The sequence below is a fragment of the Chiloscyllium plagiosum genome, chromosome 13, assembly GCF_004010195.1.
Source record: "Chiloscyllium plagiosum isolate BGI_BamShark_2017 chromosome 13, ASM401019v2, whole genome shotgun sequence".
Taxonomy (NCBI): Eukaryota; Metazoa; Chordata; class Chondrichthyes; order Orectolobiformes; family Hemiscylliidae; genus Chiloscyllium; species Chiloscyllium plagiosum.
In genome coordinates this window covers 25,783,245-25,804,549 of record NC_057722.1, presented here as the reverse complement: position 1 = coordinate 25,804,549, position 21,305 = coordinate 25,783,245, and the positions used below count along the sequence as shown (strand labels likewise).

Below are 21,305 nucleotides of genomic sequence, written 5' to 3'. Positions count from 1 at the left end.
AAAAGGGGGGGATATAAACCAAAGCGGGGAGAAAGGCAAACCAACATCCGTTATCTCTTACAATTTATCTGAGAGTTCAAGAATTCCTTAGCCTTTTCTGGCGATCCAAAGTTATACACGGATCCTTCATGGTTAAAGCGTAGCGTCGCTGGGTAGCGTAAGGAGTATTGAATATTTAAGTCCCTTAAACGCTTCTTCGCCTCGTCGAATGCCTTCCTCTTTCGGACCAGAGCTGGGGAAAAGTCCTGAAATAACATGATCTTGGATCCTTTATAGGTCATAGCTTGGGGGTCTTTTCCAAGATTTCTAGAAACTTCTAGGAGTATCTGCCTCTCCCTGTAGCCGGAACAGGACCGGGCGTGGGCGCTGGTTCGAGCCGGGCCCGTGTATTGCGACCCGGTAGGCCCATTCCACCCTTATCTGGCCTGATCCAGCTTCCAGATTTAAAAGCTGTGGCAGCCACTGCTCGAGGAATGCTGTAAGCTGGCCTTCCTCTTCCCGTTCAGGAAGGCCCAGCAAACGAATATTTTTTCGACGACCTCGATTATAGAGGTCATCAATGTAATTCTCTAAGGTCCGGACTCGCTGTTTGAGAGTCCAGACCCAATCCACGGCCGATTGCGCTGTAGTTTCGGAGGTCGCGGCCTTTAGCTCCGCCCCTCCAACTCGGCGCTCGATCTCCTTAATGTCTCAGTCGTGCTTCTGCAGCGTGGCCGAGAGTGAGTCCCATCGATTTCGGGACTCCTCGATAAAAGCGTCGATCTTCGCATCCAGCTTGGAGATCATTTCTACAAGGCTTGTCACTGTAGGTAAGTCCCCCGGGGCAGCTGTGGACACCTCAGCTGCAGCTGGAGAGGGTGGGGGAGGAGTTCCTGCTTGCTGAGAGCTGCGGGGTCCCTTCCCTTTGGTCATTTTTACTAAATATTAGACTGTTTAAATGTAATACTAAGCAACTAATTAAATTAAACAGCTATTATGAATGAGTTGGTGAGTGTGGTGGGGGTGGGTGACCCACTTTACCCAAGTCTTAGGAAGAGCACTGTAGACTCAGACTTGCTGGGTTGCCGCCATCTTGGATCCCCTGGGACAGAATGATTAACTTTTGTATGTTATCAATCATTCCTGGGACTTGAATTCGTTCAATGCAATATGTATTGCATTGGATTTCAAAAGGGGGATATTAGATTCTTTAATCAACCTTCTTTTTCCTCGAAAACTAAAATCCACAGTCTACAAGATGATAGAGTTATAGTGTGGCTCGGTCTCCAACCGTGCCCCATATCCCGTCAGCTGTATTACAACGGAACTGCTAAAGTACACAAGATTACACAGTTGTAAGCTGTTCACTTTGAGTGGGTGGCTGTTTTTTTTTATTTTGCCCACATCCTCGTTTATGCTATTTGTGCATTTTTAAAAATATCATATCTAGCTTTAGCCAGCTGTGACGAACACAGCGGTTTTTGACATTTCAATGATTGTGTGAGTTCCAGTATTCTGCATTTCAACATGACAAATATTGGCGACTGGAGTTTTCATATTTGATGTAATTTGATTACTGTCATGTATATAGAGGTACAGTGAGAAGTGTTGTCTTGCGTGCTTTACAAGCAGGTCAAACTGTACAAGAGCATCAGGGTAATAGAATAGAATGCAGAATACAATGTTACAGCTACTGAGAAGGTGCAGAGAGGGATCAACCTTAACATTAAAGAGGTTCATTCATAAATCTGATAACAGTGTGGAACAAGTTGTTTTTCAACCTGTTTGTACATGTATACTAATTTATACCTTCTGAAGGGGAGGGTGGAGGAGAGTATAACTGGGATGGGAGGGGTCTTTGATTACGTTGGTAGCTTTCCTAATGCAACGGGAAGTATAGATGGAGTCAGTGGATGGAAAGTTACTTTTCGGGATGGATTGGGCTATGTTCGCAACTCTAATTTCTTTCAGTCTTGGGAAGAGCAGTTGCTGTACCCTACTGTGAAACATCCAGATAGGATGCTTTCTGTGGTGCATCTCTAAAAATTTGGAAAATTTGTATCCTGCACACCACAGTTATTTGCATAGCTCCGTTAGTGGATGTGCAAGGCTGATTGAAGCAGAGAAGAGAGCACAGCACGAGAAGCCAACTAAGGATTGAACTATCTGAGATTCTGGCTTAAGACAATACCCAATCCAGTCTCATTCCAGACTCTGGCACACTCTCGTTTTTTCCCTTGGAACCAAAATTATTGTCCCTCAGCAGATATTTTCACTTGCTGCAATGTTTCCACTACCTGAACATAAGGGAGAATTCTTTTGCTTGGTTGCCTTTTTAAATTGGAGAATAATGGCAGTTTCATGTGTCCACAATCTAAAAAACTGGTCTTGCTGTGCAAGCTAGGAAAGCAACTGAAATAATTGCCATCCAAGAAAATGAATTAGGTTTGTAAAATTTTATCTGTGGCTGTTCAGAAAGTGGACATTGGTAACTGTAATTTTGTAACCTGTGCGAGTTGAATATAAATGTTATCGTCTGTAAAGAACACAAGTTTTATAAAGCAGAGGTTGACCCCCAACTCTGAGAATGAAAACTGAAACACCTGCAGAGGAGCATCACACTCTATAATCTGTGTTTTTTTTAAAAAGTGTGAAAAGTGGTGTCATTTGCTTTTCGACAACTTCTAGTGGTTAAATAAAATAAATCACTGACAATTTCCTTTAAAATCAGCAACTAACAATTTATTTACCTAACTCTAACAGTGAACAAATTAATGAAACTATTAACAATCTGAATAAATCCATTCTAGCTATTAACTATTCCCAAATAAAATAAGATTCTAATGGTATGCTGTTCCAATATATATAAGTCCCACTCATACAAAAAAACAGAATTTAGTCTCTCAAAATTACAGCCAGGTCACATGTCTTTGGTAATGTTCTATGCCTCTATTCTTCTGTCAGAAACGTCTTCTCCGCCATTGGTACTGTTATTATTTAGGATGGTGCTTTCTCTAAGACATAAGTTACCGAGAGAGCCCACGATTCTCTCTCAGGAGCGGAGGGCTGTTAGCTCTGGTGGATGACTGTTAGCTCTCTGGGTCTTTGTCCAACTGGCCCCTTCTTTTATACCCTTGATGACATATCAATATTTCTTACATTAGGATTAGTCCTATGTTGTCAAAACCATCAGAGTTAAATTTAATAGGTTTTTGGTATCTAAGGCCTTGTTGGAAGTGATTGGCTAAGTTCAAAGACTGTTGTCTTGGTAAAAACCGCTTGGCCTGCTAATTGTATGGCCTTTTGATGCAAATGTTTCAATTCGGGTGCTCTCTATACTTCCATATGTTCCGCCTGATTTCCACAGACAACTGTTTTAAATGTCTTAAGCCCTGAAAAAGCAACATCTTTTAAAGGAACCATGCAAGGATTCCCCACCACCACCTCCCCGACCAGCATTTTACAATTACCCAAAGTCTAATTTCCTTCTTCCCAATTTACAGTTACTCTGCCCAACTTTGCTAGATAAGGTAACAGCAAGAATAAACATGCTTGCCCAGTTAATATGGTCATGGCTAATCCTGGGCTACAACTCTGCTTGCCTGCCTTGTCTCTTGATATCCTGAGAGACCAAAAAGCTGCCTATCCTAGCCTTAAATGTACTCCATAATAGACAAATCCACAACTATCTAAAGATCCACAACCTTTGTGAATGAAGAATGTTCTCCTCTTTTCACTCCCTTTTATCAAGGGCCTGTGCCTCTTCATTTTACGTTGCCAGACAAGTGGAATCATCATCTATCTGATCAAGCATCTTCAGAACTTGTATATTTCAATGAATGATAAAATGCCTTATTGCTATAACTGTTTTTTTACCTTTTACTTTGCTTTTTCTGCAGATCTGGGACATGACACCAGTCATTGGCTGCAGTATGGCTACAGGGTTTTCTTCCCGTTGACCTCCGACCTCCAATAGCACTGCACCTTTGACGTGTACATGTAGAACCAATTCTACTTGCATGTTACCATGGAGACAGTGCTATTAAAGTTGAGTAGAGATTCAGATGATAAACTCCTACTTTGCCCAAAGGACCGAATAAATATTCACTTGAGTAAACACGGATTGTGCCCAATGCTAGAAGCACAGGAAAAAAAACTGCAAAAGATATGAAAAAGAAAACTACCTTTCTAACTAAAATTGTAAAATAGCATCATATAAGATAAGAGTATATTTGTTCTATATTTATTCTGTGCATAACCTAACATGATTTAATTAAATGTCTTTAATGAAGAAAAATTGTGCAAGATAATTTTTAGATAAAAATGTGTCATTTATCCTAGCCATAATGCCATTTAGGTGTTGTAAGCTGGTGATTCCTGGTCTGTTTACAGTACGATGGTTTTCAGTGTTTGCTTTATTTGTATACTGCAAATTCCTGTCGTATGCAGTTTGTGACCAGGCATTGATAAACAGGGGCACTTTATGGGGGAAATGTAAGCTGCATTTTTATAATGACACAGGAAATATTTGTGATTACAGAAAAATCACCTATACCCATTAATCAATTTGCTTCTCTCTTCAACTGTGATAAGCAAGAAGCAATTTTTTCCCCCTTTGACACTTACATAAATGAGTACATTCCCTTTTGCTGTGGAGTGCTCTGATTCAGGAGGATGGGAGATTTGATTTTTTCATGAGCACATGCAAAAGATATGGTCATGTTCTTCAGCATTTTCACTTGCAGAAAACATCTTAATGAAGAAACCTCCACACAGTTTGCGATATTTTGAATTACAATCGTTATTTAGCTATATTCTGTTAACACTAGTGTTGCAGAAGCAATCAGCGTTCATTATATACTGGTTATAATTCCACTAAAAACACATGTATCCTTTCCCTCAAATTTGATGATGCCAGTGAGTTAATGCTTTTGCATTTCAGATGTTTGCTATATTACTTTAGTACACCCCAGGCTCAGCAGAATTGATTTCATGTTATCATTTTCTGCATTTAACGGTTTACAATAAGAGAAGAATGGAAAATACAGCGCTGTATTTGAGAACAGCCAATGTATAATTAAAAGATGTGAATGATGCACTGCAAATTTTGCCCTGCATTATGTTATGTCCTCCTAATAGTTAATCAAAGAAGAAATTACTTATCTACAATTGTTGCTCTCTTTATCTTTTGAAAAATCATTCAAATTTCTTTGCCTAAAATAATTTTCCAGTTTAGTTTTGGGGAAGAGTTCAGATGAGGATTAGTCTTAGAGTGCTGTTGTCTTGTACTGCATTGTCACACTAGAAGGGGATGGGAGCAATGACATAAAGTAAGCCACTGCAAAATGATAAAATGCAGCTATGAATCTTACAGAGTAATTAAATGACAATTGTTTCAAATCTTTATCTGTCTGAAGTGAGATTTATTTTTGTCTTATTTGTTTGACATTCCCTCCTTTTGATAGTTAAAATAGACAAATGATATTTTGCCCAATAGATTTTATTTTTATTTTAAACTGTGCACTATTTCAAGACTTATGTTTTTAAATGCACTGTTTTTGACATGTTTTCCTTTTAACTGGTATCGAGATAAAAATATTAAAATATTTTTGTTAAATATTAATGAGAAACCAGTCCCTTCATCTTCCAAAACTTAATTTTTGTATTTTCCCAACATGTACTGGTACCTGGGTGCTAATTGAACACTGAGTCTAGATCCCTTTCACATCTCCTCCTCCCACCCCACAACATTCAAAGTTCTACTTTGCTGAATAACCTATTACTGGAATGCTTTCCTCCATTTGAAGTATTGTCATATGCCATATTGGAAATACGTCAGCTCAACTGAAACTTGGAAAACTTAATTTGTGCAAAGATTTGAGAAGTATAAATGGAACTGCACTGTTGAAACTGTACACTGATTGCAATGATGAACACTGACTCTTTGAAGGAACACCTATTATGACTGTGTTTTTAGACAGAACACTTGCATAGTCTCTGTGAAGATCTCCCTGTAAGTATATTGTACAAAATAGTACCATTGCTCAATGGCTTGGTATTTCACATAAAAATCCACAATTACTTTATGTGGGTGCTGCTGAATTTAATGATTTGTTTCTGCTCTGTTTATATGCTGTACAAACTTGTAAGTAACTAGCTGCCATAAAATAAACTAACATCCAAAACATGAATTTCTTGGGTAAGATGTTCTGAGTAGAAGGATTATCTAATGATTTCAATGATCAAGTGCAGAATGATAAAATTCTCCTCCAGTTCTCATGATTATAAAGCTGGTCCTTTCAATATGCCACAAATAGTATTTCTTAGTGTGTAAAACTTTTAATTTGATAGAGAAGCTAATTAAACCTTCTTCTAAATTTAAAGATCTGACCACATTCAAGAGCTTTTCATGATTATAATATTTCCCAAAATGTCCTTTCATCTTAAATGGATAATTTAATAATCGTTCGATTGTTATGGACTAATCTGTAAGCACAGTTGCAGATCAGTGTTTGTTTAGCCCTAGTCGATTGTATTTCAATGCATCAAGAGCAGCCATTCAAGAACCACTTTCATAACTGTGACCTCTGCACTGAGAATGACGAGGGCAGCAGATGCACACATGCAAATTCCCCTCCAAAGCACACACCATCCGGATTTGGAATAATCACTGTTCATTCAGTGTCCCTTCAATGATTCAAAAATTGTACAATTCACCTTCTCTTAGCACTGTGGGTGTATCTACACCCCATGGACTTCAACTGGTCATAAGACGCTTCTTCACCACCAGGCAACAATTGCTGCTCTTGACAGTTATTCCTACATCGCATAATAAAAGTAACCAGGTAGTGGGTAAATTGCTTTTTGTTTGCTTTACTGCTGCAGTAAGAGAAGCTCAGTCTTTTAAACCAAAATCTTAATTTTCTACTTAATGTTTAGGTTGGTAGAGGAGCTCAGTCCCATGAGTTGCGAGGTTTGCATTTTGTTGGAAATCTTAGATCTTAAATCCTGGCAGTCTGATGGTCACATTTTCGGGCGTTGAAGCTGGATGGTTAGTAACACCAGAGCTGGGAGTTATGTGGATTAATCATTCTTAGATGCAGTTGCCCCAGAGCTTAAGGAAGTGCGATCAGGGAAGATTGGGTGACAGTCGGTCTGAAGAAGGTAGGCAGGCCAGAAAACCCCAGTGTGCATCTCACTCAACAGATTTTTCTGTGTTAGAAAACAGTGAGAGTGTGTCAGTTTTTATGGGGGAGAGCAGTTAGAGCTGATATGGACAAGCAGGGGGAGCAGGCAGAGAAAAGTTATTGGTGTAGGAAACTGTACAGTGAGGAGTACAGACAGGTGTTTCTGTGGCTGCAGACATGACTCCAGGATGTTGTGCTGTCTCCCTGGGGTCAGGCTCAAGGGTGTCACTGAATAGGTGCAGGGTGTTCTGAAGGGAGAGGGTGAGCAGTTGGAGGCTGTGGTTCATGTTGGTACTAATGATCGAGGTGGAAAGAGGAATGAGGTCTTGCAACAAGAATGAGAGAGCTAAGTAGCAGATTGAAAAGCAGGACATCAAAGTTGTAATCTCTAGATGCCATGTGCTAGTTAGTAATAGGTGTACAGAGGTGATCGATGTATGACTGAAGAGTTGGAGCAGGAGGGAGAGCTTCAGCTTCCTGCATCACTGGGTCCATTTCAGGGGAACATGGGCCTTGCATAAGATACAAGGGACTGTATCAAGATTGAATGCCATTTATTTTAATGCTCACAATTAAGGTGGATGAGTCAAGGGTATTGCTTAACACACAGGCATATGATATCATTGCCATCTAAGATATGGTTGAGGGAGGGGCAAGGCTGGCAGCTGAATATTCTGGCCAGCAGAATGTTTGGGTGGCACCAGGGAGGGGTGTCAAAGCAGAGGTGGTGTTACAATATTGATAAATCCATGTGATAGCAATAAGGAGGGACACTACCTTAGAGGCCTCCTTTAATTGAGGCCAAATGCATAGAACCTAAAAGCAAAAACATTTTGGGAATGCATGAGATCCCCAAACATTGAGGGAGACGGGCCAAGATGTAGGCAAATTTCAGAAATGTAGCAATAATAGGGTAATGGGGATTTCAACTTACTCAGTGTGAAGGGCATAGAGGAGGTGGAATTTAGTTTTTTCTAGGCCTGCAATTAGGAAAAGTTAATCCTTTACAGTCAACATGACTTTGTCAAAGCCAGATAACGTCTGACCAATTTAATAGAGTTCTTTCACGAGGTAATACAGGCAGTGGATGAGACTATATTTGGATGTTTTATATTTGGACTTTGAGAAAACAATTGATATAGTGCCACGTAATGAGCTGGTTAGCAAATTAGAGCTGCTTGATATTGATGGTCCTTTGCAGCATGGATTAGAAATTGATTAAAAGAAATGAAACAGTCCAATATCCAGGGAGGAGGAACTGTGAATGTATGAGTGTTTTGTTTGGCTGGGCTGAGTTATTACTATTTATTTGTTTATTGTTAGGTATTTATTTATTTAGTTAAATAGCTAGTTTAGTTTTTTAAAAATTTTATATTTCTCTATATATGTTTATACATGGTGGTTAGCACTGCTGCCTCACAGCGCCAGAGACCCGGGTTCAATTCCCGCCTCAGGCGACTCTCTGTGTGGAGTTTGCACATTCTCCCCGTATCTGCGTGGGTTTCCTCCGGGTGCTCCGGTTTCCTCCCACAATCCAAAAATGTGCGGGTTAGGTGAATTGACCATGCTAAATTGCCCGCAGTGTTAGGTGAAGGAGTAAATGTAGGAGTATGGGTCTGGGTGGTATACGCTTCGGCGGGTCGGTGTGGACTTGTTGGGCCGAAGGGCCTGTTTCCACACTAAGTAATCTAATCTAATCTAATCTACATTTGTACAGGAGGGTGGGTTGGGGATTTTTTTTATTATTTGGGTTTAGTTTTGTACTATTTTTGTACTGTTATGAGTTGCATTGTTTTGTATTTGTTATATTTAAATCTATTTTTTCTTAATAAAAATATATATTTTAAAAAAATAGGAAACAGTGAGTAGGTATTGATAGGCAATTCTCACATGAGAGACTAATTGAAAGTGGTGTTCCATAGGCATAGTGTTGGATCCCTTGCTTTTTCTGATTTATATAAATGACTTGAAGGGCATTGAGGGTAAAATGTCTAAATTTGCACTCAATATGAGCAACTTCAGAGGGACATTGACAAGTTGGCCAAATGGGCACACAGCTGGCAGATCAAATTCAATGCAGAGATGAGTTAATGTGTTTTGGTAGAAGTGCACAGACAATACAGGCTCAGTGTACAAATGTGAGGGGAGTACAGGAGCAGAGGGACTTTGGGGTTCATATGCATAATTCTCTGAAGGTGGTCAAGCAGGTTGACAATTATTAAGAAGGCTTATAGGATCCTGAGGTTCATAAAGAGGCATAGAATATAAAAGCAAGGAAGCGATGCTACACCTCCACAAGTCATTGATCAGACTATATTTGGAGTATTGTTCAGTTCTGGGCACCTTTTAGATGATGAAGGATGTTAAATCCCTGGAGTGAGTTCAAAGATTTACTAGAATGATGCCAGGAATGAAGGTTTATAGATATAAGGAAAGATTAGAGAAACGACTTAGAAGATTGAGGTTTGGAATATTTCGACAGTTCTGGTTGCTACGTCACAAGAAGTGCATGGATGCTTTGGGAGAGTGCTGAGAAGGTTTATCACTACGTTGCCTAGTCTAGAGGGTTTTAGTTATGAGGAGAGATCAAATAAAGTCAGATTGTTTCCACTAGAAAGACAGAGGCTGTACAGTGACCTGATAGAGATCTACAAAATTGAGGTATGCATAGAGTGAATATTCTCCCAGGGTGGAAATTTCAACTACAAAAGGGCATAAAGTTCAAGGTGGGGGGGCTCTTCAAGGGAAGAGCTCGAGGAGAGACGTACAGAGAAAAGTTTTCATCTAGTGGTGGGGGACTGGAACACGTTGCCAGTGGAGATGGTGGAAGCAGACATGTTAGGAACATTTTAAGGTGTTTCTTCACAGACACATGAACAGGAGGTTAACAGAAGGATAGAAACCATGCATGGGCATTAAGTAGCAAGTCTAAATAAGGACTAGGAATCTGTGAAGGGTTGTTTGGCCGAAGGGCCTATTCCTGTGCTGTGTTGAGTTGTATTGTAAGAGGGTTCAAAATTATGAACAACTTTGACAGGGTAGAGAAGGATATTATGTTTCTCCTAGTTGGTACTTTAGTAACTCAGAGCCACAACTTCAAGATTGTTAGGAAAGAGCTAGGAATGAAATGAGAAACTTTTTTACTCCGTTGTTAGGATTTGGAATGTGCTGTCTGGGAGAGTGGTGGAAGCAAATTCCATAGGAAGTTTCAAGAGAGAGCTGGATATATATTTGAAAGTGATGAAGTTAGAGAGCTACTGCAATAGAGCCAGAAAATGGGACTAGCAGGACAGCCTTTTTGGGAGCCAGTACAGTCATGATTGGTCAAATGGCCTCCTTCAGTACTGTAAAATTCTATGATTCCTCTAAAAGATGGTGTAATCCTGGACCTAATTTTTGGGAGAATGTGTCAGTGGTAGAGATGATGGTGGCCATAACTTAATACAGTCCTGGAAAATGACAAAAGTGGACCAGAAATAAAAGTTTTGAATTGAGGGATGGCTTATTTTAATGTAAGATGGGATATAAGTTTACAGTAGTTATCAAGGGCTCAGAACACCAGAAACCCTGTCGGTGGATAGAAAGTGCAGGGGATTTTTTTTTTTAAAAAGAGAATAGCAAAGAACAGGCACGAAAAAGCACTGGTAGATAAAATAAAAGAAAATTTAATGTCATTTATAAAGGACAAGAAGATACCAGAGGTAGAGTGGACCTCCATTAGTGACTTAACTAGCAAACAGAAAAACAGCTGATATTTTACATGAGTACTTTGCATCTGTATTCATCGTAGAGAAAAACAAAGTGGGTATGCAAATTAGGGAAGAAGATTCTGACATCCTTGAATAAATTACAATTAGGAGGGAGTATGTTGCAGCAGTTTTAGCAGGCTTAAAGCTGCATGAATTCCCAACCTCGGCTGAGATTTGTCCCAGGCTGCTGTTCGAGGCAGCAGGGAGGAGGTTGTAGACATCCTGACATTAATTCTCAAATCATCTCTGGAAACATGAGTCATAGAGTCATACAGCATGGAAACAGACACTTTTTAGTCCAACCAGTCCACCCCGACCATAATCCCATGGTCCCATCTGCCTGCGCTTGGTCTGTTTCCTCCCAAGCATTTCCTATTTGTGTACTTATCCAAATGTCTTTTAAACATTGTAACTGTACCCACATCCACCACTTCCCCCAGAAGTTCATTATAGACACACACATCACTTTGTGTGGGAAACAAAAAGTTATCCCTAATCTTTTTAAAATCTTTCTAATCTCGTTTTAAATGTGTCCTCTCGTCTTGAAATCCCCTACCAAAGGGGAGGAAAAAAGTCCCAGCCTCTCCCTATAACTCAAACTTTCATTCCCAGCAACAGCCTGGTAAATCTTTTCTGAACCCTCTCCAGCTTAATAATATCCTTCATATAACAGGATGACCAGAACAGGGCACAGTACTCCAGAACAGGCCTCACCAATGTCTTGTACAACCTCAACATGACTTCCCAATTCTTATACACAAAAGGTCTGACCAGTAAAGGCAAACGTGCTAAATGCCTTCTTAACCACCCTGTCTATATGTGACGCAAACTTCAAAGAATTATGTACCTGAACCCGCAGGTCTCTGTTCTACAACATTACCTAAGGCCCTACTTTTAATTGTATAAGTATCACCCTTGTTTGTTTTACCAAAATGCAATACCTCACATTTATCCAAATTAAACTCTACGTGCCACTCCTCAGCCTATTGACCCAATCAATCAAGATCTCTCTGTAATCTTAGAGAGCCTTCTTAAAGGACTGGGGAACTGCTAATATGGTACCATTATTCAAACCAGGGAACTAAAAGCCAATGTATTTTAACATCAGTGATGGAGAAACAATTGGGAAAAAGGTTTTGAAGGACAGAATTAATCTCCACCTGGAGGTACAAGGATTAATCCAAGATGTCAGCATGCCTTTGTCGGGGGAGATTATGAAAGACCGGTTTGACTGATTTTTATTTGAGGTGACTAGGTGGATGGATGAGGGTAATGCAAAGATGCAATCCACAAGGACTTCCGTAAGCTTTTGACAAGTTCTTGCCTGGGACACCAGTCAAAAAGGTGATAGCTCATGGTATCCAGGGCAACTTGGCAAATTGGATACAAAATTGGAGTGGTGGAAGGAGGCAGAGGGAAATGGTCAAAGGTTGTTTTTGTAACCAAAAGCATGCATCCAGTTGTGTAGTGCATGGTTCCTTACTGTTTGCGGTGTACATTAATGACCTCAACATAAATGTAGAAGTTTTGACCAGTAAAGTTATAGATGATAAACATTGAAGTAGTCAATAGTGAGAGGGGGAGAAAAGATATTACAGAAGTACCCTGGTCAGATACAGCAAATGGAATTTAATCCTGAAAGAGGCAATTTGTTTCAGGAGGATTGGAACAAGGGAAGGGAACACACAAGGAATGGTAGCACCCTAGGAAGGACAAAGGATCAGAGTGACCCTGATGTGCAAATCCATAGATCCATCAAGGCACCAGGACATGTAGATAGACAAGGTCGCCATCCTCCCAGAGGACTATCGGATTGCTCTCAAATTTAGAGAGATGACTGGTGGTGAGTTACATCTGAGGGTCACCATGGCTCTGGCAAGGGAAAAGTTTGAGAAGATGAGGACCTTTCAAGGCAGCCTTCACCAATGTGGGAATTAAATCCATGCTGCTGGTGTCATTCTGCATCACGAACCAGCCATCAAGCCTATTGAGTTAACCAGGTGGTTAAGGTAGCAAATGGATTGATTCACTTAGAATAGAGGAGAAGACTTGTTTATGCTGTTCAAGAGTGAGGGGCACTGTCAAGGTAGGCAGGAAGAAACATTTCCATTTAGTAGAGGGATATCTCACCAACTTTAAAGTAAAAGGCAGGAGCTTTAGAGGACACTTATGGAAGAAATACTTCAACCAGAGGGCAGTAAGTATCTGGAATTCGCTGCCTGAAGGAAGTTTTGATGTGGAAACCATCTCAACATTTAAGGAGTATTGAGGTGATCACCAGGGGCATCAGAGGATGAAAATAGGGCTAGAATAGATAGACAACTGATGCAGACAAATGGCCGAGGATCTTTGTTCTCTGCTGTCAATCTCTGATTCTGGAAGGCCTTGAGATGATGTGCTGAAGCCATTTTCTACATGAAAACCTGGGCAGAGGATACAATTAAGCACCTTAGGATGACTGAAGTAAAAATGCATGATACTCTTTCACTATAACGGGGTTAGCTGAATGAGTCTTGTGTTGCCTTCCCCTGATATCCACATGTGCACTAGAATAAGGCTTGCTGTCTAGTCACCTAGAACCCTAATGTTGTTTTTCCTTCCACTTCTAAGTCCACCTGCTCGTGTTTGTGGATGAACAATAAGATGTCAAAGAATTTGCTGGAGTATGCACCAATTGATAGGTAGCAGAAAGGATTTAAAATAGTGGGGGGAGAATGATCTTATTATTTTGCTTCAACAGAGTATAAAATCTATTACCGTTGATAACATACAGTACTTGATTTCTCCTCAGCCACAGTTCCTGACAATCTTCCTCCACTAGATGGAGACTAGTATCTGGGTTTTTTACACTGTGGAAATAATATCGAGTGTGTCAGCATGAAAGCAATTGACATTTTATTGCAGTTGCAACAAAAGGTTGTTATTCTTGCAACAATAACTTGATCCTGGCTTGACTGGTTTCAAACAGAAAGCCTTACCACATGCATTTACTAAACAGTAGTTATTGCTATAGAACAGATCTATGTAAAATATAATGCAAATACTAAAATCTGCTACCTGGAAAATTGAGAGATCAATTCTGGTTCTGGAAGCTGCCTGTCTGTAGACCATGACTGTATGTCCTGAGAGAACAGGAAGCTTAAATTGAACTGGACTTCTAGCTATGTAAATACAGTGTCCACGAGCAGATTAGAGGCCAGGAATATTATAATTCACCTCCTAACTCCCTAAAACTGTCCATCATCTACAAGGCACAAGTTAGTAGTGTGATGAAATACACCTCGCTTGCTTGGATGAGTGCATGTCAGGTTTGTCACCTTCCAAAACAAAACAGGCTGCTTGAGTAGCACTACAGTCACAAGCATCCACTCTCTCTACTGCTGACGCTGAGTAGCACTATGTACTATTTATAAGATGGACTACAGAAATTCACCAAGGCTCCTTAGGACCTTCCAGATCCTTGACCACCCCCACCTAGAAATGCAAGGATCTGGGAACATCAACACCTGCAAGTTCCCCTCCAAGCCACTCACCATCCTGACTTGGAAGTACATCATCATACCTTAATTGCTGCTGTGTCAAATTCCTGGAATTCCCTTCCTAATGGCTTTGTGGGTCTACCTAAAGCACATAGATTACAGTGTCAAATTCCACCTCCATTTCAAGTGCAGCTCGCAACAGGAAAAAATGCTGACCCAGCAGGTACTTTCTACATCATATGAGTGAATTGAAAAAAAAGGCTCTGCCTTTATACCAGCTAAGCCATCTCAAGTTGACTTTCTGTCAGCTGATTGTGTGTGGATCTGCCTGTCAGGTACTCATGAATGCTAGTTACTAGAACGGTCAAATGCTAGGAGTGAAGTAGTTTCCTGTGTTAGATAGATGTAGCTCACCAAGCACCAGCAGCCTTACTTTACCCAAATAAGGCCTCACTACATTAAAATGGCACATTTTGGATGAACACATAATACAGTTAATACTGCACTTCGGAGCTCATCGCCTCCTCACATTGAAACATTGCTGCAAGGCCACTTTGCACTCAAGGACAGGGGGCCATCTCATGCATTGGAACAATGCAATTCAGGAACTTCAGCTTGCTTTTTTAATGGTCATTTATTTTGCACTTAGTTGGACACTCAACGGCATTCTGCCTTGACTTGTCTTTTAGTGCAGACAGAAAGGCAAGCAGCATGTCGTAATGATGGAACTTCTTAAGACACTCGTTAGGCCGGTTCTGGGCAGGGCATAATATCTCTCCCTCTCCATCTCTCTCTCACTCCCTCCCTCTCTCCGCCTGTCCTCAGGTGCACAGTGGCCAGGCAATGATGTTTCAATGTGAGGTGGTGATAGGCTCCAAAGTGCAGTATTGAAGTGGGAAACAGTACTATACATTAATCCTAAATGTGCCATATTAATGTAGTGAGGCCGGTCCCTTGTGGATGCCAATGTCCATGGATGGAAGATGCAGGCAGTCATTGTTTGTAAAGCTTACCCTGAAACGTCGGAGAATGCTATCCAACATTCAGGCCCAGAGAAGACGACAGCAATCTCTAGCTGCAGGTTACATTCTGAATCTCAAGTCAGAAATTGATGCCACCTAGTTACTCTCCATGTCCTCAGGAAAAAAGCAAGCTGCATATAAATGAGGTGAGGTGAGAGCGACAGCCCTTGACATCAGGCTGCATTTGACTGGCTGTGGCATCAAGGAGCCCTAGCAAAACTGGAATCAATGGACATCATGGGGCAAGTTCTCCATTGGTTGGAAACATACCTGACACGTAGGAAGATTGACATGGTAGTTGGAGATCCAACATCTCAGCAGGAATTACTAGAGGCAGTGACCTAGGCCAAATCTTTAGCTGCTTCACCAATGACCTTCCCTCCATCATAGGGTCAGAAGTGGGGATGATCACTCATGATTGCACAATGTTCAACACCATTCATGACTCCTCAGACACTAAAGCAGTTCATGTTCAAATGCAACAAGATCTGGACAATATCCAGGCTTGGGCTGACAAGTGGCAAGTAACATTCGCAACACACAAAATCCAGGTTACGACCATCACTAAAATGAAACAATCTAAGCACTGCCCCCTTGACATTCAATGGTGTTACCATCACTGAATCCCCCACAATTAACATCCTTGGGGTTACTATTGACCGGAAACACAACTGGACCTGCCTCATAAACACAGTGGCTGCAAGAGTAGATCAGAAACTAGGAATACTGCAGTGAGTAACTCACCCCCTGATTCTCCTATCTGTCCATCATTTACAAGGCATAAGTCAGGAGTGTGATGGAATACTTTCCACTTTCCTGGATGGGTACAGCTCCAACAACATTTAAGAAGTTTGACACCATCTAGGACAAAACAGTCCCCTTGATTGTCACCACATCCACAAACATCCTATGCTCAGTAGCAGCAGTGATTCCTATCTACAAATACACAGCAGATGTTCACCAAAAATTCACAACCATTTCTATCTAGAAGGATAAGTGCAGCACATACATGAGAAAACCACCACCTGCAAGCTCCCCTCCAAGTCACTCACCATCCTGATTTGGAAATATAATCATAGTTCCTTCATTGTCGCTGGGTCAAAAATCCTAGAACTCCCTCCCTAATGGCCAACCCACAGCAGGCAGGCTGCAGCAGTTCAAGAAGGCAGCTCACACCACCTTCTCCAGGATAACTAAGGACGGGTAATAAATGCTGGACAGCCACATTGCACAAAATAATAGAAAATAAAATGAGATTGGATATAATGCAATACAAGCAGGGCCCTCACCACATGCAAGCAAGATTTTCATCTAGCCTTGATCTTTTAGGAAAAATTGCAGGTTTTTTTGTTGCTTTTTTTTCCCATTCTCATTGGATTTTCCCAACTTTCTCACTATTGACCATATTGTTCAGGCACTGGGAAAATTCCACTCCTAATATCCCTCTCCCCATCTACATGAATTGGATCCTACTTTCTATTCCAGCAATGGGACTACGTGCCTTTTCGTGACTGTGATTCTGCTACTCTGACAATGGCCAAGTGCACCATTTCACTACAGTGATAATAAATTGCATTCTGCTATCAGTCATAATTAAAAAAACAAAAAGACGGTAAAAGCAGTGATTCTGATGGCTTGAACGATGTGGGCCATGGGAATGGAGCTGAAGGGTAATATTGCTGACTAAAATCTGCAGTTTTCAACCAGAAAAGGAAGGCAGTGATCAGCAGTTAGTAGACAATATACCTAATATACTGCAGCTACTTTGGTCGATTATGGTTGCATCTAAACAAGTTCTTATCAATGGTATGTTACCTGTTCCATTCATTACATAAACAATCCCACTGTAAAATACGATAAAGAAATGCCTGTGACATCAGTGCAAATGGAACCACTTCATTGATGACGTTACAGTGCTGCAAAAAGATGAGTGATTTCGCACAAGGTGAGCCAAGTAGAGGTCTGATGACCATGTCTTTACTATAATGTGACATATATATAGTATATGTGAAAAATAGGAAGCATTTCTGTCTGGTTCCTTTGCAACAGGTACAATATACAGATATGACACCTTCAATTGCTTATACTACTAAATATACAAAAAGAAGCAGGCAGTACTACAAAACTTTTGTGATGGACTTTTGTGATGCCTGCTTTTGTAGTACCAAATAGGCACAGACCTTATGATCAGTTCAGTTATGAATATGACATGTTTTCTATGCAATCAGATTGATAATTGAAGGCTACAAAATTAATGTTTTTGTTCCTTTACTTTTTGCGTGGATTTTCAATTTTAACTGAACAGTAATTAATATCTCAGGTTTAGTAAAATGTTCAGTACATCAGTGACAACACTTAAAATATCTTTTTGGTATCTAAAAGTCCTTTACAGTCAATGAGGTGAGGATTCGGGAATTCAGTAGAGTATTGTTGTGAAGGTGTCAGGGGTGCTATACCTTTAAGACAGTTAAAAGCTCGCAGAACTACCTCACAGCACTAAGTGTTCTGAATAAAATACAATGTAACATTTGGTCCAGCAGTTAGGGTAGCTGGTTGCCAGGAGACAGAAACAAATTTGAAATGTGGCCAATCAGTTTAAATTATACCACCCCCCCCCCAAAAAAAAACTCCAATCAAGTTTGAATTTGGTATATTGAAAATATTGAAAACCAATAACACAATGCTTTTGGGGGTATAAGACTGTGGAAAATTGAGCAGTTAAAAGAGAACTGCCAAGCCACCAACACATGCAGACTGCCCAGAGATTAGCTCTCTTAAAGATATCTTTATCCACCAGTGACCTTTTTTTAGATTAGATTACATTACAGTGTGGAAACAGGCCCTTCGGCCCAACAAGTCCACACCGACCCGCCGAAGCGAAACCCACCCATACCCCTACATTTACGCCTTACCCAACACTACGGGCAATTTAGCATGGCCAATTCACCTGACCCTGCACATCTTTTGGACTGTGGGAGGAAACCGGAGCACCCGGAGGAAACCCACGCAGACACGGGGAGAACGTGCAAACTCCACACAGTCAGTCGCCTGAGGCGGGAATTGAACCCGGGTCTCAGGCGCTGTGAGGCAGCAGTGCTAACCACTGTGCCACCGTGCCGCCCACTGCCACCGTGCCGCCCACTACCACCGTGCCGACCTGTGAAACTGATATCCCTAAGAAGAAGAAACAAAGACAGAGGAAGATATAAAGAGAAGATTTGACAACTGGCTGGTGTTGAAATTTGAAATTTTTGGTAAATTTTAATCAGGGGTTTTATCGGACTAGTATTGTAGAAGGGAATGGTAAAAGATAGGTTAGAGGAAGGAGTTGTAAACAGTTGTTAGTCAATTATTCTCTGTTATACTTTAAAAAGTAAAGTTGTTAATTTTTACTTCAAATAGTGACCTTTGGCTTCTCAAATTTTCACTGATTACCACACGGGATAAATCTTTTCTGTGTTGCTGATTTAAATTAAGCAGGGGGATTTAGCCCGTGTCATAACAGTATATAAATGCAAGTCTTTCTCCTTTCTGTTCCTTCTCACAGTTGCCAATAATTTAGAAGGCAGCCTTTGGTTTGATTTCCTGGAGTAGTCATGGTGTAAAATTATTAATTACAAGGAGTTAACATACCACATAAGTTTGGAAAATGGACCATGATCCCACCATGGAATATCAAGCCATTGTGTCCACTACAGTCAATAATGTAATTTCATATGGTGATCTCCCCACATTGCCATCAAACTCAGTCTCCCAATCCCACACAGCTCACCTCAATCTCCTCCTCAAAATCCACAAACAGGACAGCCTGGACAGACCCATTGTTTCTGCCTGCTCCTGCCCTGCAGAACTCTTCTGACCTTAATTCAATTTTTTTCTCCCCTTCTTCAGTCCCTTATCACTTCCATCTGCAATTCTTTTGATGCTTTATGTCAGTTTCAGAATTTCACACGTTCGCAGGCTTCAGCTGCCTCCTCTTTACTGTGGATGTGAAATCCCTTTACACATCCATTCCTCAGCAGGAAGCTCTCAGGGCTCTCAGCCTCTTCCTGGAACAAAGGCTTGAACCGTCCTCACCCACCAGCACCCTCCTCCGCCTGGCTGAGCTCATTCTCACTATGAAAAACATCTCTTTTAACATCTCTCACTTTCTTCTGGTCATGGGTACCTATATTGGCCCCAGTTATGCCTGTCTCCTTGTCGAGTACGTGGATGATTCCTTGTTCTAGTTCTATTCTGGCCCCCACTCCCAACTGGTATATTAATGATATCATAGGTGCTGCTTCCCTCTTTTGTCCGGAATTGGAAAAGTTTATCAATTTTGCTTCCAACTTCCACTTACTCTCACCTTCACCAGGTCCACCTTTGATTCTTCCCATCCCTCCCTGGTCATCTCTGTTTCCATTTTTGGGGATAGGCTGGCCATCAGTCTCAGTTCCAAACCCACTGACTCCCACAGTTACCTTGACTATACATCCTTGCACCCTGCTTCCTTTAAAGACTCTAATCCATTCTCCCAGTTCCTCTGCGTCTGTCGCATATGTTCTGACGATTCCAACTTCGATAAGGGAGCTGCTGAAATTTCCACCTTCTTCCCAGAAGATTTCCCAGAACCGTTGCTGACAGGGCCCTGAACCGGTTCAAACCCATCTCCTGCACTTTGGCCCTCACCCCCTCTCTCTCCTCCCCACAACAGTGACAGGGTCCCCCTTGCCCTCACCTCCAACCCACCAGCATCCACTTCCAGAGGAACATTTGCCATTATTTTCACCACCTCCAGTGAGATGCCACCACTTGACAATTATTCCCCTCCTCTCTCTTGACAGCCTTCTGCAAAGACCATTCCCTTAGAAGGAGGAGTAGACCAGGGTGTGCCACTTACAACACAGCCCCCCCCCCCCCCCGGCCCCCCTCCACCACCCATAGCAACCAAAAAAAGGTGTAACATCTGCCCGTTTACCTCCTCCCTCCTCAGTATCAAAAAGGCCCAAACACACCTTCCAGGTGAAGCACTGCTTTGCTTGCACTTGACACAATTCAGTCCACCGTATTCGCTTCTCACAGTGTGGTCTCCTCTACACTGGGGAAACGAAGTGCAGACTGGGTGATTACTTCACAGAACACCTACATGCTCTCTGCAAATAAGACCCTGAGCTTCCAGTTGCCTGACACTTCAATATACCTTCCCGAATCCTCCCACTTCCTCCAGACCAAAGGGGTAGCCATGGGCACACGTATGGGCCCCAACTATGCCTGTCTCTTTATTGGCTACATAGAACAGTCGATCTTCCGTAATTACACCGGCACCACTCCCCACCTCTTCCTCCGCTATATTGATGACTGCATTGGCGCCACCTCGTGCTCCCGCGAGGAGGTTGAGCAATTCACCAACTTCACCAACACATTCCACCCTGACCTTAAATTTACCTGGACCATCTCCATCTCCATTAATGACGACCGACTTGACACTGACATATTTTACAAACCCACCGACTCCCACAGCTACCTGGATTACACCTCTTCCCACCCTACCTCTTGCAAAAATGCCATCCCGTATCCCCAATTCCTCCGCCTCCGCCGTATCTGCACCCAGGAGGAGCGGTTCCACCATAGAACACACCAGATGGCCTCCTTCTTCAGAGACCGCAATTTCCCTTCCCACGTGGTTAAAGATGCCCTCCAACGCATCACGTTCACATCCCGCACCTCCGCCCTCAGACCCAACCCCTCCAACCGCAACAAGGACAGAACGCCCCTGGTGCCCACCTTCCACCCTACCAACCTTCGCATAAACCAAATCATCCGCCGACATTTCCGCCACCTCCAAACAGACACCACCACCAGGGATATATTTCCCTCCCCACCCCTCTCCGCCTCCCGCAAAGACCG

The 21,305-nt window shown here is 41.7% G+C and overlaps 1 protein-coding gene across 1 annotated transcript in view; it reads left to right on the top strand.

Annotated features, from left to right (window-relative positions):
- LOC122555868 (WD repeat and FYVE domain-containing protein 1-like) overlaps positions 1–6,170 on the top strand; it is a 33,645-nt gene extending 27,475 nt beyond the window's left edge. Inside the window, exon 5 of the mRNA XM_043702095.1 lies at positions 3,879–6,170. Coding sequence (XP_043558030.1) covers positions 3,879–3,938 — 60 coding nt within the window. The 3' untranslated portion in view covers positions 3,939–6,170. The remainder of the gene's footprint in view (positions 1–3,878) is intronic.
- The last annotated feature ends 15,135 nt before the right edge of the window (positions 6,171–21,305 follow it).